The following is a 15253-nucleotide window of genomic DNA, read 5'->3' as shown; positions in this document are numbered from 1 at the left end:
TTTTTCTGTACTTACTGTAATGCTGTCTTAATATATGTATTTATTTTACAATATATACTGTGCTTCAAAATCCTTAGTATTACTTAAGCAGAACAGATAGCCTCCAAAAGCTTTGAGTTTTTATTTGCATCTAAAAGTCCTCTATTTCAGGTCTTGTTCCTTTCCAGAAAAGATAATTAGAAAAATGTTCTGTAATATTCCCTCACAGATGAATCCTTGATATAAGATGATGCAGAATTCAACTTCTGTCACTGAATTTATACTCCTGGGACTCTCTTTTGTGTCTTTCTTATTATTTATCTGATGGCTGTGGTTGGAAATATATTTATACTTCTTATAGTCAGCTTAGATGTCAGACTCCATCATCCTATGTACTTCTTCCTATGCAATCTCTCTTTAGTAGATATTGGCTACACAACTTCCACTGTTCCGAAGATGTTGATGAATTATCTCTCTAATGACAATCGAATCTCTTTCTCAGGCTGCTTGTCCCAGATGTATTTCTTCATCTGCTTTGGTGGTGTTGAATGTGTTTTATTAGGCATCATGGCATATGACCGATATGCAGCTATTTGTCGCCCACTGCATTATGGTGTGCTCATGCGGCCCAAAGTGTGCATTTGGCTTGCAGTAACTGCTTGGATTCTTGGTTTGTCTAATTCAGCTATCCACGTTGGCCTTATGACCTTTTTGTCCTTCTGCCAAGGTAATGTCATAGAACATTTTTTCTGTGACATCCCTCCTCTCTTCCAACTGTCCTGCACTGATACTCAGATCAATCAAATTGCTACTTTTGTATTTGGAGGAGGTATAATTATGGGTTCCTTCCTGATGATTCTGTTTTCCTATGTATATATAGCCTTAGCAATACTTAGGATTGGGACTAAGGGTGGACGCCGGAAGGCATTTTCCACCTGTGCCTCTCACCTAGCTGTAGTGAACATCTACTTTGGCACCATCATCTTCACTTACATACGCCCTAATTCCACTTACTCTCAAGAGCAAGATCATGCATTACCAGTACTCTATGGGATTCTAACACCTATGCTTAATCCAATCATCTACAGCTTAAGAAACAAGAGTGTACAACAGGCATTTCATAAAATAATTCAAGGAAATTAGGTGAGAAGGTTTGGGCATTAAATGTCCAATGTTTTCCAAAACCTTTTAAAAATTAATTTTAAAGCTGGATTGGACAATGTTATAATCAGAAGTGAATTTGACTGTTTTGATTTTGATGAACAAATCTATCACTACAGTTTTGTAGAAACTAATAATTGATGTTAGACAATGTACCAAAATATTCAATCTTCTTAATTATTTAACTTCTGAAATAAGGAGAATTAGAATTTAGGGATAATGTGTTGAAGGACTTTATTTGCCTTGTGGGCTGGACTGGCTATTCTGTCCAGATGTTCTTAGCCTCATCGTGTACATAATAAATTTGGTAAGGCCAACTGAATTCTAGTGAAATTCTTCCACCACCATTCCTAACTATGGTTAATTATTTAATTATTTATGAAAAATAAAAGCACTTTTTGTTAATCCAGAGTTCTAGCAGAACATGGCTAAGATCTCTATGATTGGGTTTTGTTTTTTGTGGGTTTTTTTTTGTGGACAAAAAATATTTTCCCTGAAGTTTATTGCATTTTATGCATATACAGTATGTGAAAGTTCTACTACATGTATGGCATGACTCTTCCACCTCCAATTCTATAATTGTTAAGAATATATCCTCTTTTTTTAGTTTAAAGCAATTACTGACAAACTCAGACTCTTTTAAGACTATTTATTTCCAAAAATCTATGCATACTCAAATATTGGTGTCTTAAATTGTTCACTCCTTTATTTCCCCCCCCCCCAGTTTTTCCCCATGTCAAATGTCTTATATTTATAGAGCTATGGCTTTCAAAATAACCATAGCTTAGCAGTGGACACAGTAGAAATTCAATAAAGGTAAGAGTAAAGGCCCTGAATATCTTGGGATGAAAATGTAACATGAGGAGGAGGAGGAAGAGCAGGAGGAGCAGGAGCAGATTAGATTGCATACATACAGCAGATCACTCTAAACAAAAAGTATTAAGAGATTACGATGCTGTGTTTATAAACCAAAACCAGCTTAGAAGATTGCCAGCCTGCATACATACAGTAGATCACTCTAAGTAATAAGTAGGAAGAAATTATAGAAGAAGAACTGAACACATTAAATCAACATTATAAGTTCCACATAGATTTAGGAGACGTAAGTAGCTTTGAAGTTCATGGCTAGGCATACAGTAAATAAACTGGAGTTTTATGGTTATGCCATTGCAAAATGAAAAAGTGGAGAAATGTACACATGCTGTAAAGAAATATTGGCTGAAACATGTTACATGGCTGAAAGGAAAATTTGAAACATGCTTAATTTTATTTATTTATTGATTTGATTTGATTTGTATACCGCCCTTCTCCCTTTTATTTTGCTAATAAAAAAGGGGGGGGGAATTCCAAGCAGGTGTATTGTATTTTGTAAATTGTTTCAGATCACATGAACCCATATCAGTAATCTATACTGCATTTGCACAATACATTTCCTTTTCTTTAGTTCTCATTACTGAATTAGTCTTAGAATATTGACTATTATTAGACTATTAGTCTAAAGAATATTGACTATTAAAATGCAGCTTCTTTTTATTTATCAGTGACTTCCAAAGAAAAGAACGTTAGAAATTTTCCATTAAATTGTCCAGTGTACGTGGACTGGGATTCATGATGATAAAGGTGAAAGTTTTGTTCACAACCATCTATCAACAATAGTTTTGCAGAAAGCATTTATTCTTCTTAAGTGCTATAATGCCTCCTATGAAAAGTTCTAGGAAATTTGTAGTATTTCTCTACAGATAAAAAAGAGGTTCTACATGTTTTTAAGAAAAAAATAACCAAACACAAGGTTATTCTATATTTTGTTGCAAATTATTGCATATATTCAAGTATATACAACCGTATTCCTTTTAGATTAAGTAGTGTTATGTCACACACTGACCAAGAATAAGATCTAATCAGCATATATTAATTAAATGGGGAGAAGATATGAGAAAAGAAATGAAAATCTAACTAAATATGCTTTACATCAACCACCAGGGTTATTTTGTGGGCAAATAGGAAGAAAAAGAGAAAGCAGAATTAGTATGTTCACTGCCTCAAGTTATTTATAAAAAATAATGAAGGAGGATAGATAGATAGATAGATAGATAGATAGATAGATAGATAGATAGATGATAGATAATCATTAGCTCCCTCCAACCATAATTTTGTCAGTCTTCTTCTCATTTTCTCTACCTTATGAAACCAAACTATCCCAATGTTCTTCTTTCATAATGATGATTTTTATATTCAATCCACATCCGTTCAACATCATTTCGACTCTATCCTTCTTTTGCTCCCAGAATATTCTAGTGTTTTATTCTGTGTGTGAGTCTAGACCCTGCAATTTTTTTTAATCAGAGATCCACTTAGTAGCAGGAAAAGACTTCTTCAAAAATACTAATTGCAATTTGCTATAACTTATTTCGGTCTGGTTGATATCTTGTAGTCGCATTGCAAAAGGTCATTATATTTCAAAGAATTGGTGACATATTTTGATTTCCCTTTCATATCTTCAGAAAGGTTTAGAAGTTTATATTTCTTTTTAAACCTGCTAATCTCTTTCATTCTTGTTAAAAAAAAAGAGGGGGGAATCTTCAGACAACTGTGGAGAGCACTGTTTTATCAAACTTTCATTCTCAATCCAGAGGTATCTGACTTGCAATCTTGTGACCAGAGAACTAAGGACAAGAAATATTGGTGTCATATAAAAGCCTGAACATTGCTCATTAAGTAAGAGTTAAAATGGATCTTTAAAAATCTTACCAGGGAAAATGTAGGAATGTGGGCAATGGGAGAAGATTTACCACTAGATTTTGAATTCAAAAATCTTAAAGGCATTCTGCTATTATTATGTTAATGGTAAGAGTAGCTCTAAAACACATTAAAAAGCCTGAATAGAATAGAATAGAATAGAATAGAATAGAATAGAATAGAATAGAATAGAATAGAATAGAATAGAATAGAATAGAATAGAATAGAAGGGACCCTGGAGGCCCCTTGGCTTAGGTTGAAGGGGCAATGGACTACTTAGGTTAGCCTACAACAAACGAATTTGTTATTTGAGATATACAACCATAGAAATGATATAACATAGAAACATTTCTTTAAAAATAGATCACAAAGTACACCCTAACATCTTTTTTCAGGATGAGTGGATTATTCATACAAAGTGATATTGTTTGCTCCTATTCCAAAGAAATAAACATTGGTTATTTTGGTTAGGGGACAGCTGGATAATGAAAATAAACTTATTGATTTTTGTATTCTTCATAAGGACTTTTTACACATCTAAATCATGTTTGGCTTCTGATGTTGTCCAGGAGAAACTTTAGAGAAAGAATTCCAATTACAATTCTCACAAGTAATATGTTATGCTAAATACAGGAAACACACAATCATCTATCACCCAACTCTTCTGGGTATATTTCACTGGAATATTTGCATTGATTGAAGATTATTACTTGGGTTATGATAAAAAGAGACAGAAGCAAAAGAGATGCTCAGCTTGGCGTAGACAATTTTTCTTTTCCAGGGAAGACTCTAGAATGGAGCAACTCCAAGCAGGTAAAAATTAAAATAAAAGTAGATCATAGATGTATGATACCTGAGCTAGATAGCTGGATGGATGGATAGACCAATCAGACAGACAGACAGAGCTAATAATTTGGAACCTTGAGTTACACTCTTGATATGTACACAGCTACATTCATTTGGTTTTTGTAATATAATTATACAATTGTTTTGATTTGATTTGTCTCAGTTTTTCATTTTTCCAGTTTATAATTTATTCCATTTTATTATAAGGAATGCAAACAAAAAAAGCCAATATAGATATATTTTGAATATGATTCTTTCTGATATCTATGCTAGGTAGTCTGATATCTATGATACACACACACACACACACACACACACACAAACAAACATAGAGAGAGAAGAGGGAGGGGAAACAGAGAGACAGACAAATGTTAGTTTTCCCTAATTTTGGAGTGAATTTCTTAGTTCCAAATTATATAGCTGAATTATATACAGATTTCATGTTGATTGAGACAGTATATATATATTTCAGAAATAAATAAATATAACCTCTTGTAGTCATTTTATGAACAGCAAATCAGTCCAGAGCATTATGGAACTGTCCATAATATGCTTTTAAAACTGAAAACATGTTCACCCATTCAAAAGTGAGGACACAGTGCTGTAATATGACAGGGAAGAACTTCAGATTGAGAAATGTGATAGCATTTATTCTATTTGTATACCATTTAATTCTCTATAGGTCCTTGGAACATACACAGGAAGAAATGTTCAATACAAGCACAGTGACTGAATTCCAGCTTCTTGGATTTTCCAAGATTCAGGAACTTCAAATTGTACATTTTGTTATGTTCTTGATGATTTACCTGGTGGCCTTGATGGATAATTTCCTAATTATCACCATCATATTCCTTAACCCCAACCTTCATACTCCTATGTACTTCTTTTTGGTAAACCTATCTGTTGCTGACGTTGGTGCCATTTCTGTGACTATTCCCAAATCCATGAGCCACAACAGAACAATTTCTTATACTGGATGTGCTGCTCAAGTTTTTTTCCTCATCTATTTTATGGCTGCAGATGTTTCTCTCCTAACAGTTATGGTGTATGATCGATTTGTTGCCATTTGTGATCCACTGCACTACACAATCATGATGAGCAAAGAATCCTGTGTGAAAATGGCAATAATTGCATGGATGAGTGGTCTTCTCTATGGATTAGTCCATGTTGGGGGCACGTTTTCTATCACTTTTTGCTCCAATTTTGTCAACCAGTTCTTTTGTGAAATCCCCCAGTTATTAAGACTTTCCTGCTCTGACCTTTATCTCATAGAAACTGGGGTTCTTGTTTTCAGTGCATTTCTGGTTTTCAGTTGCTTAATATTTATAATAATTTCTTATGTGCAAATCTTCAGAACTGTAATGAAAATACCCTCCATGAAGGGAAGGCAGAAAGCATTCTCTACCTGCTTGCCTCATCTAATTGTTGTCTCCTTGTTTATTTGCATCTGTGCCTTTGCCTATTTGAGGCCAATCTCAAGATGTCCATCTGATTTTGACCTGGTAGCTACTGTGATTTACTGTTCTGTGCCATTCATGATGAATCCAATCATTTATAGTATAAGGAATAAAGATATCCAAACTGCTCTATGTAAGTTTCTTAACCACCTCACCCTCTGTGTGGTTTAATGTTTTCATTCATTCATTCAGATATATGGGTAGAAAGATAATTGAGTATAATATAGTGGTGGGAAGCAGGATATAAATTGAATATACACTCACACAGAGAGAGATATTTTAGAGGAATCTGAAATGAAACTAAGTTCATTTCATTTCAACTTTCTACAGTATGTCTTCTCAGGCCCATCTATGGATAGACTTTGTCCTATTTTGTGTCTGATTATGCTGAGTGCTTTTAATATAGAAAAGACTCCTGTTGCACACTATTCCCTTTTGAACATATCTTAATATGGGCATCTTTCTACTATTCATGAACTTAAATATCTTTCCAGCCAACTTCTACCCATATGTTTTAAACTCTACCATCTACAAAAATATAGCAAATCTATTTGATGTTAACTTAATCTTTAATATGCCATTTTTGGACTAAACATAACTTCATTTTAATTTCCTGTGATTGCATCTTTGGACCATAAAATAAATATCAGTCGATACTTTTTCCTTGTATTTATTTATTAGTTTGTTATATGTCATACAAAAATATAAAAGAATGTAGGAAAATAAGGGAGGAAAAAGGGAAGAGAAAAGTGTGGAGCAAGGGGAGAAAAAAGAAAAGGCTGACTTCTGACTCCCTTTGGTGTAGTAGAATAAAATAATAACATCAGATCTCAACTTTTTATTTTTACATAATAATATGAACTAGCCATTTCTATAACAACAAACCTATTAATCAGTAAAACCCAAAATCAAAGTTTCATTTTTTCCACTTCATGAAAAAAGTCCAGAAGAGCTTTCCAAGTAGAAGCAAAAGTATTTTTTTTCTTTCATCAAAGCAGTTGATTTGACCATCTCTGTTAACTCCATCAGCTTTTGCAACATTGTAAAATGGTGCAAAAAATGTTGTAAAATTGCTACATGTTGTAAAATTCCAACATTGTAAATGTTATTTTAAAATGTTGTAAAATGATCATCCATTGTAGGAATCAAAGCATCCTTCCATTTTTGAGCAAAAAGTAATCCTGATGCCATTAACATAGATAATATCAAAGTTCCATTTTTTTTCCAAGACTTTTTTCCATTAAACTCAGAAGAAAAGGTTCTGGTTTTATCTTTATATTCACTTTGAGAATCTTCTGTATTAAGATGTGAATCCTACTCCAATATTTCTTTGCTTTATCACATATCTAGCATCAAAGATAAAAGATCCCTTCTTTATATTTGTATTTCCAACATTCATTTGAAATACCTGTATACATTCTTGACAACTTATCTGGTTTTATACCAACAATACATCATCTTATAAAAGTTTTCTTTTAAATTATAATTTAGTGTAAATTATAGATGTTTTTGTCTACATATTCTCCCATTGTTCAAGTATTACATTATATCCAAAGTTTCTTGTCCACTGAGTCACGGAATGCTTTACATATTCATTTTCCAAATTTAATAACAATTTATAAATCTTAGCATTGTACCACACAGTAGGATTTCCAATTCATTTTTTGCAAGGTCAATTCTAATTTAAATCTTTCTTTCAATTGTAAATATGTAAACCAATGGCAGACATGTCATTCTGATTCTAACTCTGCTTTGAGGATAGGATCACCAAAATTAAAAGATATTATTTGACCATAAGTCCACCAGTGTAGATTCACTGCCATTTCTTTTCTTAAAATAATCTTCCTGAGGGGACACCAGAGAGGCTTTTTCACAAAAAAACCCCTTGTTTTATATTTATTCTGAACTCTTGAGATGGCACATCTAACAAAATAGTTATTAAAATCAACATTTACTTTAACTTTTTCATACCATAAATAGCCCTATAAATCAAATAACCTCTTATTCTGAAGATAACCCACTCTCTCAGCCAGACCAAACAGCAAACATCAAAATATAATTTAAAATATAGTAAACCCAAACCTCCTCTTTCCTTAGGATCTTGCAGTAATTTGTATCTAATTCTTGAGGTTTTTTTCCCATGGAGATATCCATCTGCCATTGTTTAAATGGAATATGTTGCAAGTATTGATAATAGAAAGAGCATCTTTGATAAAACATTCACCTTATTTACAAAAATTCTACCCACTAATGATGGGTAGAATATTTTGATAATAATCTAGGTAAAGGGACAAATTTAATTACTGTCTGAGATTCTAATAAAATAGTTACAAGGGATTATTTTATAGAATATAATCAACTAGAGAAGAAAAAATTCCAGGAAAAGCTGTAAAAGATATTGGATGAAATCAGACAGAAAGAAATTGAACTGCAAAAGACACATACGGACTTTAAAATTTTACACCAATTTAAATTGTTACATCAACAACTGTCTATGTTAACAGTTCCAAAAAATAGAAACAAATTTGAACTATGTGAGACAAAAATACTTTGAGTTTGCAAATAAACCTGGAAGATGGCTGGCATATAAATTAAAAAAGGAAAGGGAAAACAGAATGATTGAAAAAATTACAAGTCATTTCATAATTTACTCCAATTTTTATAAAAAGCAGGAGCTGGATTTATTTATTTATTTATTTATATATACCGCCCTTTCCCGAAGGACTCAGGGCGGTTTACAGGGCATTTAAAAAATAGTCAATACAAACGTTAAAACAAATTAAAAGAGATTAAATAGAACCCTGAGAAAATTAAAACCCAATTAAAATTGCCTAAGATAGGTGAAAACTTATTAATACATTTATCTAAACTTTCACAATTTCAAAGACAATTGATGAATGATCCAATAACTACTTTTGAAATATCAGAAGGTGTCAAAAAATAAAACAGGTAAAGCTCCAGTTACAAATGGTCTTATGAGCCAATGTTATAAATGTTTTGAGGACAAATGTCTTCAGCCATCAAAGGATATAATGAATAACATATTACTGGGGAGAAAGATACCTCAAACTGGAAAGCAGCTAATATTGTGTTATTACAGAAGGAAGTCAAAATGTCACAAGGATAAAGAATTATAGACCAATCTCATTACTAAATAATGACTATAAACTCTTTGCTGCAATTCTGGCAAAAAGACTAAAGAAGGTACTACAAGCCAAATAAATTAATAATAATAATAATAATAATAATAATAATAATAATAATAATAATAATAATAATAATAATAGTAGTAGTAGTAGTAGTAGTAGTAATAGAGTTGGAAGGGACCTTGGAATTCTTCTAATCCAACCTCCTGCTTTGGCGGGAGTCAGAACACTCTATCATTTCAGACAAATGGTTGTCCAGTCTCTTCTTAAAAACTTCCAGGTTGTTCCACTGATTAATTTTCTAACTGTCAGGAATTTTTTCCTTAGTTCTAGGTTCTTCTCTCTTTGATTAGTTTCCATCCGTTGCTTCTTGTCCTGCCTACGGGTGATTTGGAAAAATAGATTGACTCCTTTGTGGGGACTTAAGAATTGGTCAGCTAAAAATACATATTTAAAATTGTTGTGATCCTTCCAAAAATGTAAAGGTTTTTTTTGCCTTTAGAGCAGGGGTCCCGAACCACCAGTCCATGCACTGGCACCAGGCTGTGGCATGCCAGAAACTGGACCATGCAAACAAGGAAAGCCCCATCCACAGTATGCAGGCAGCACATGAAACCATGCCCTCCCCAGTCCATGAAAAAACCTCTCTCCATGGAACTCGTCCCTGGTGCCCAAAAGGTTGGGGCCACTGCTTTAGAAGTTTTGGTGAATATTGTATTTCACTGGAGAAATTCCAGCACTTGGAATACTTGACTATCAAGTAGGTAGAAAAGCATTCTTTTAATGTATTTGCTGTGTTGTTTTACAGAGCACCATTCTGATTTTTATTCTTCCATTTTGTTTCATATAAAAAATGTCTGCAATAAAATGTGATGCTCATCATTAAAATTATAATTAAAAAGATTGGATTATTTTAGATTAATTTAGTTTATCTTAGTTGAAATTAGGTTAGATTACATTTTTGAATTTTGTACTGATTCTGACTCAAAATAGAAAAGCAACTCACCCTATCTGAAGACCAAGTGAGAACTGTGTTGAAGGTTGTGAATCCCAACAAAGCCGCAGGCCCAGATGGGGTGCTGGGGATAGTGGTTAGGAATTGTGCCGACCAATTAGCAGGGGTCCTGACAAGGATTTTTAACATCTCCTTACAAACGGCATGTGTACCATCGTGCTTGAAAGCAGCTATCATTGTCCCAGTCCCCAAGAAAACTGCAGTTGAGTGCCTGAATGACTACAGACCTGTTGCATTAACATCTGTAGTCATGAAATGCTTCGAAAGATTGATTCTCCAACATCTCAGGACATGCCTCCCACTGGATTTTGATAAACATCAATTTGCCTACAGGGGGAACAGGTTGACAGATGATGCCATAGCTACTGCTTTACACTTTGTAGCAAGTCATCTTGAGAAACCTGGAAGTTATGTCAGGATGCTTTTTGTTGATTATAGCTCGGCTTTCAACACCATTTTGCTGAGCATTCTCATCAAGAAGCTGACTGACTTGAAATTCTCCCCCTCCATCTGCGATTGGATTCAAGACTTTCTTAGGGACCCGTTACAAACAGTTAGGGTTGGGTTTGCTTTGTCCACCCCCCTGAAGCTTTGCACTGGCTCGCCACAAGGCTGCGTGCATAGCCCTTACCTGTACTCTTTGTACACATATTACTGTGTATCATCTGACCCATCTACTGCAATAATTAAGTTCACAGATGATACGACCATGGTGGGTCTTATTACAGGTGGGGATGAGATAGCATACAGGGTGGAGGTACAAAAACTATCCATATAGTGTTGTAACAACAACTTGCACCTGAACATCGGCAAGAAGAAAGAGATGGTGCTAGACTTCCAGAGGAAAAAGGAGGAACCTGCCCCACTTTACATCGGGGAGGACTGTGTGGAGACAGTTTCCTCCTTTAAATTTCTGGGAGTCCACCTCTGCGAAGATCTTACCTGGAAAGTTAATACAACCCAGGTGGCCAGAAAGGCCCAACAGAGACTTCACTTTCTCAGGGTCTTGCAGAAGAACAGGGTAAAACAACGGCTTATGACCCTCTTTTACCGGTCTACTATAGAGAGCATCCTCTCGTATGGTATTGTGGTTTGGTATGCTGGTCTGACAGATGTGGATAGGAAGGCATTACAGAGGGTGGTGAGCACAGCACAAGACATTATGGGCTGTCCCCTGACACCACTGGATGACATCGCCAGGGCTCGCTGCCTTGTAAGAGTGAGGAAAATTCTCAGGGATGACTCACACCCTGGACGGTATCTCTTTACTCTCCTACCATCAGGTAGGAGATATAGGAATATAGCCAGCCGTACCAACAGGCTGAAAAAATCTTTTATCCATGGGCTGTTAGGCTTTTGAATGGGAAATAATTTTTATAAACTTTATGCATAATTGACTTGCAAGGCCGGTGTGTTATGCAATTAGTTCACATGGTGTAATAAGATGGAGGGTTTGTGTCACTGTAAGTTGGGGGGTGGGGGCACAAAGGGAGGCTCAGCCAATCTCAATGTATATATGGTTGTACTTTGACAATAAAGGTTCATTCAGTATAAAGGAAGATTACAATATCTGCTCATAAACAAAGGCTGTCTTCTGTTTGTAAGTAGTTTTCCCTTTGTACCATTTCCACTAGAGACCATATTAATAAGTAGTGAGGATTCAATGGTCCCCAGAAAATTTAGTGTGGGCTAGAAATAGCCCAACATCTTGCTCATATTACTCATCAAGCAGAAAAATGAGAGGATTGCTAATCAAAACCCGCCCAAAATGAAAGGTTAATATGTTCATGACTTCAAAGCTGTCACTGGGAAGAATTGACAGTTTGTTTAAATCCTCCTGTTATTCTGGAAATTGAACTCCTGCCCTTCCAGGTATTAATTATATCAAATTTGTTGAGAAAGTGTCAAATCTGCTGTGATTGTATTAGGTTTGATCCTGGGGTTTTCTGATGTATGTTCAAAGGTTTGGGTACAACAAGGGGCATTCTGTTTTCTTCATCTTCATTAGGCTTCCAACTACATATGTTATGTTTCAGAATTCTTTTATAAAGAGTTCTAAAAGAAGGTTTCTGCAAGTTAAAGCCATTCTGGCATTTGTTCCACCATACTTCAAGGTTGCTTCCATGTTGCTTACCATCATGTTATTGACTTATTCTGAGACTTGAGTCAACATGTTTTTGGCTCCACAACAGTTTATCTAGAATCCAAGCAAAGCTTGGTCTTATAGTTGGCTTGCTCTTGTTTTAGTGCTTCAACCCTTTCCTATTACTGGCTGAAAACTAACTCTGGCTTAGGATCTTTTCTGACCTACTGTACCTCTGATAAAGAAAGTGTATTTTACCAATTATTCCAAATTGTTGTAACAATTACTGGGATTACTTTCCTTTGTTCATATAAACATTTCTCATATAACCTGTTCATAATCTTTCTAGACAATTTTCTAATCTATGTTGAGAAAACTTCGATTTGATATTCTTGCCTCACTCATTTGGTCCACCTCCAAGTTCAAGTAAGCCATTATTCATCTCCTTCCCTCTCCATACACACTTTAATGTAAAGGTTTCTGTACCATAATAATCACAATAAAACTTATTGCCAAAATAATCATGATTGAAAAAAGACCATTGTGATAACCTTACAAAAATAGAAAGGATGCCAGCTTGCCGGAAAGTGTTTCTCCCCATCACATAGACACACAACTTCTCATATTATTTGCTTAAATGTACATAGCATAAAGTTCAGATATAGCTGCATGATGATGATGATGATGATGATGATGATGATGATGATGATGATGATGATTGTTGTTGTTGTTGTTATTATTATTATTATTATTATTATTATTATTATTATTATTATTATTATTATTATTATTATTATTACTTTTTAGGGAGTAAGACATTCTTTTAATCTCTTTGTAAATATCCTATTATTTTACTGGCAGTTTAACACATTGATTCATGGTATTCTTTGCCAGTTTTTATTATTATTTTGAAGTTTAAAGCATTATTGAAAATCAGTGTCAGAGTGTTCAATGAAGGACAAGGAGAGTAGAAATATTGTGTGAAAGCACTCTAAGTGTTTTTCTTGTACTCTGTTCATTCTTTTTTCCCCTACTTTACAATTTTCCTGTATAAAATTGTGTAGTTTTCATATAAAGAATTCAAGTATTCTGCCCAACTTTTTCTTTCTTTCTTTCTTTCTTTCTTTCTTTCTTTCTTTCTTTCTTTCTTTCTTTCTTTCTTTCTTTCTTTCTTTCATTTGATATTTCATTGGGATAGAATGAAATGCTCTCTTAAATAGTTTAGGTCTTCAGATGAATCAGATTTAAAAGTCCTTGAGAACACTTCATTTCAGTTTCTTTTTTTCCTTTGACATAGGCAGAGTTTGGTATTACTGTAGCTATACCCTTATTCCTTGCTAAGAGTAATTTATTTCTAAAGGCCCACCTAAAGTTGTTTGAATGTACTCTATGTGTGTGTGTGTTCATTTCAAAAATGCTAAGATAAAAAGAATTAAGAAGTTAAACATTTTTTAAAAGGCCCACCATAAAAACTGATATTTTGGCACCATAATAATAGATGAGATATCAAACTGTGTTTATTAATATCCTTCTGTATTTATGTGAATACAAAAGGAAGCTAAATTTGTAATTGTACAAATAAGCTGGGTGGGTGGATCTAAAGTGTTTGTCTGTTTGTTTATCTGTCTGCTCTCTGCCCTCCTGCCTGCCTGCTCATCTGCCCACCCATCCATCCACCCATCCTACTTATTAATTAGATTTATATCTCTTGTTTTCTCTACAAGCTCCAAGTGTCACACTGCCTTTTTGGTTTTAGTTTTTGATTTTTTTAACCATGAGAAGAACCTTATGAGCTACATTTGTCTGAGAAAGAATGTGATTATAAAGTCACCCCATGAGCTTGCTTGCTGATGGTAAATTCAATCTGGGTCTCCCCATACCTAGTCTAAATTTTAATCAATTCACCACACTAGATCTCCTAATGTCTTTCCCAGAATGTTATGAGAAATAAAGTAGCAAATAAATTATTTTCTTTTTTTAATAAAGCATTACAATACTGTGGGAATGTTTATGACTGCAGCAATAATTGGAAAAGTGGCTAATGAAACTGCAAATATATTTATCTCTAAGCAGCAGGATTAATTTGCATATTTATGACAAAACAGTAACAAGGCATGTGGTCAATTGAAGTCCTTTATGTCAGAACCAGTTATCTAAAATAACTTTGTTAGATACATTTTTTAACAAAGGAAATGCAATTTTTTTAGATAACAGTTTTAATCTGATTGATATAATCCAAAGACAGGCAAATATTTACTGTAACACAATTGTTAAATCAAATTGTAATTTTGTGCTTCTTATCCTTTCCAAAACAAAATGAAGACATGTAATGCTGGCATTCTCTTAATATTATCCAGATATAATATTAGTAGCCCAGGGGTAGGTACTCAAAGGTAAACATTGGGGACAAAGGACTGAATTCCTGTTTCTGTATGAAATGATTATGTAATTATTTCATAAATCACACCAGGTAATAGTAGTCCAGAAGATAATAAGATAAAAGTGTAGTAATTTACCCTCTGGCTATTCAGTTGCCCAAATAATCCAAACAAATGTACAATACCATGTTGCAAAACATATATTTAAGAAGTCATAGACCAATTTCCTTAGATGAAAAATTAATCCTACCTGATTAGAAGCCCAATATTAATATGGTCTCTTTTCCTAATGGCAATCCTAGTAAAATGCAGATCTATGCCACTCAATAGTATCTCAACATAATGTATGATCAGAAATTTAAATCCAATGGCCATAAATATTTAATTACCTTACTATGTTTCTTTTTCTCTATATACAGTTCATGTTTATGAAATCTGCCTGAGGAATCCTA

General features: G+C 34.0%; 2 protein-coding genes across 2 annotated transcripts; both read left to right on the top strand.

The window, feature by feature from the left end:
• Positions 1 to 258: 258 nt before the first annotated feature.
• LOC310650031 (olfactory receptor 5AP2-like) lies at positions 259 to 1122 on the top strand (the record flags this gene model as incomplete). Its single annotated transcript, XM_083378866.1, has 1 exon — positions 259 to 1122. A coding segment is annotated over one exon (864 nt), but the record flags the coding sequence as incomplete, so codon positions are not given.
• A 4307-nt stretch (positions 1123 to 5429) lies between these two features.
• Positions 5430 to 6350, top strand: LOC310650030 (olfactory receptor 14A16-like; the record flags this gene model as incomplete). The annotated part of the gene is made up of 1 exon (XM_083378865.1): positions 5430 to 6350. One exon carries the CDS (start codon positions 5430 to 5432, stop codon positions 6348 to 6350), a length of 921 nt encoding a protein of 306 aa, XP_083234991.1.
• Positions 6351 to 15253: the final 8903 nt, after the last annotated feature.

The sequence above is a fragment of the Vipera ursinii genome (assembly GCF_947247035.1).
Source record: "Vipera ursinii genome assembly, chromosome: Z".
NCBI classification, from domain to species: Eukaryota; Metazoa; Chordata; class Lepidosauria; order Squamata; family Viperidae; genus Vipera; species Vipera ursinii.
This window is presented reverse-complemented; position numbering and strand designations above follow the sequence as displayed.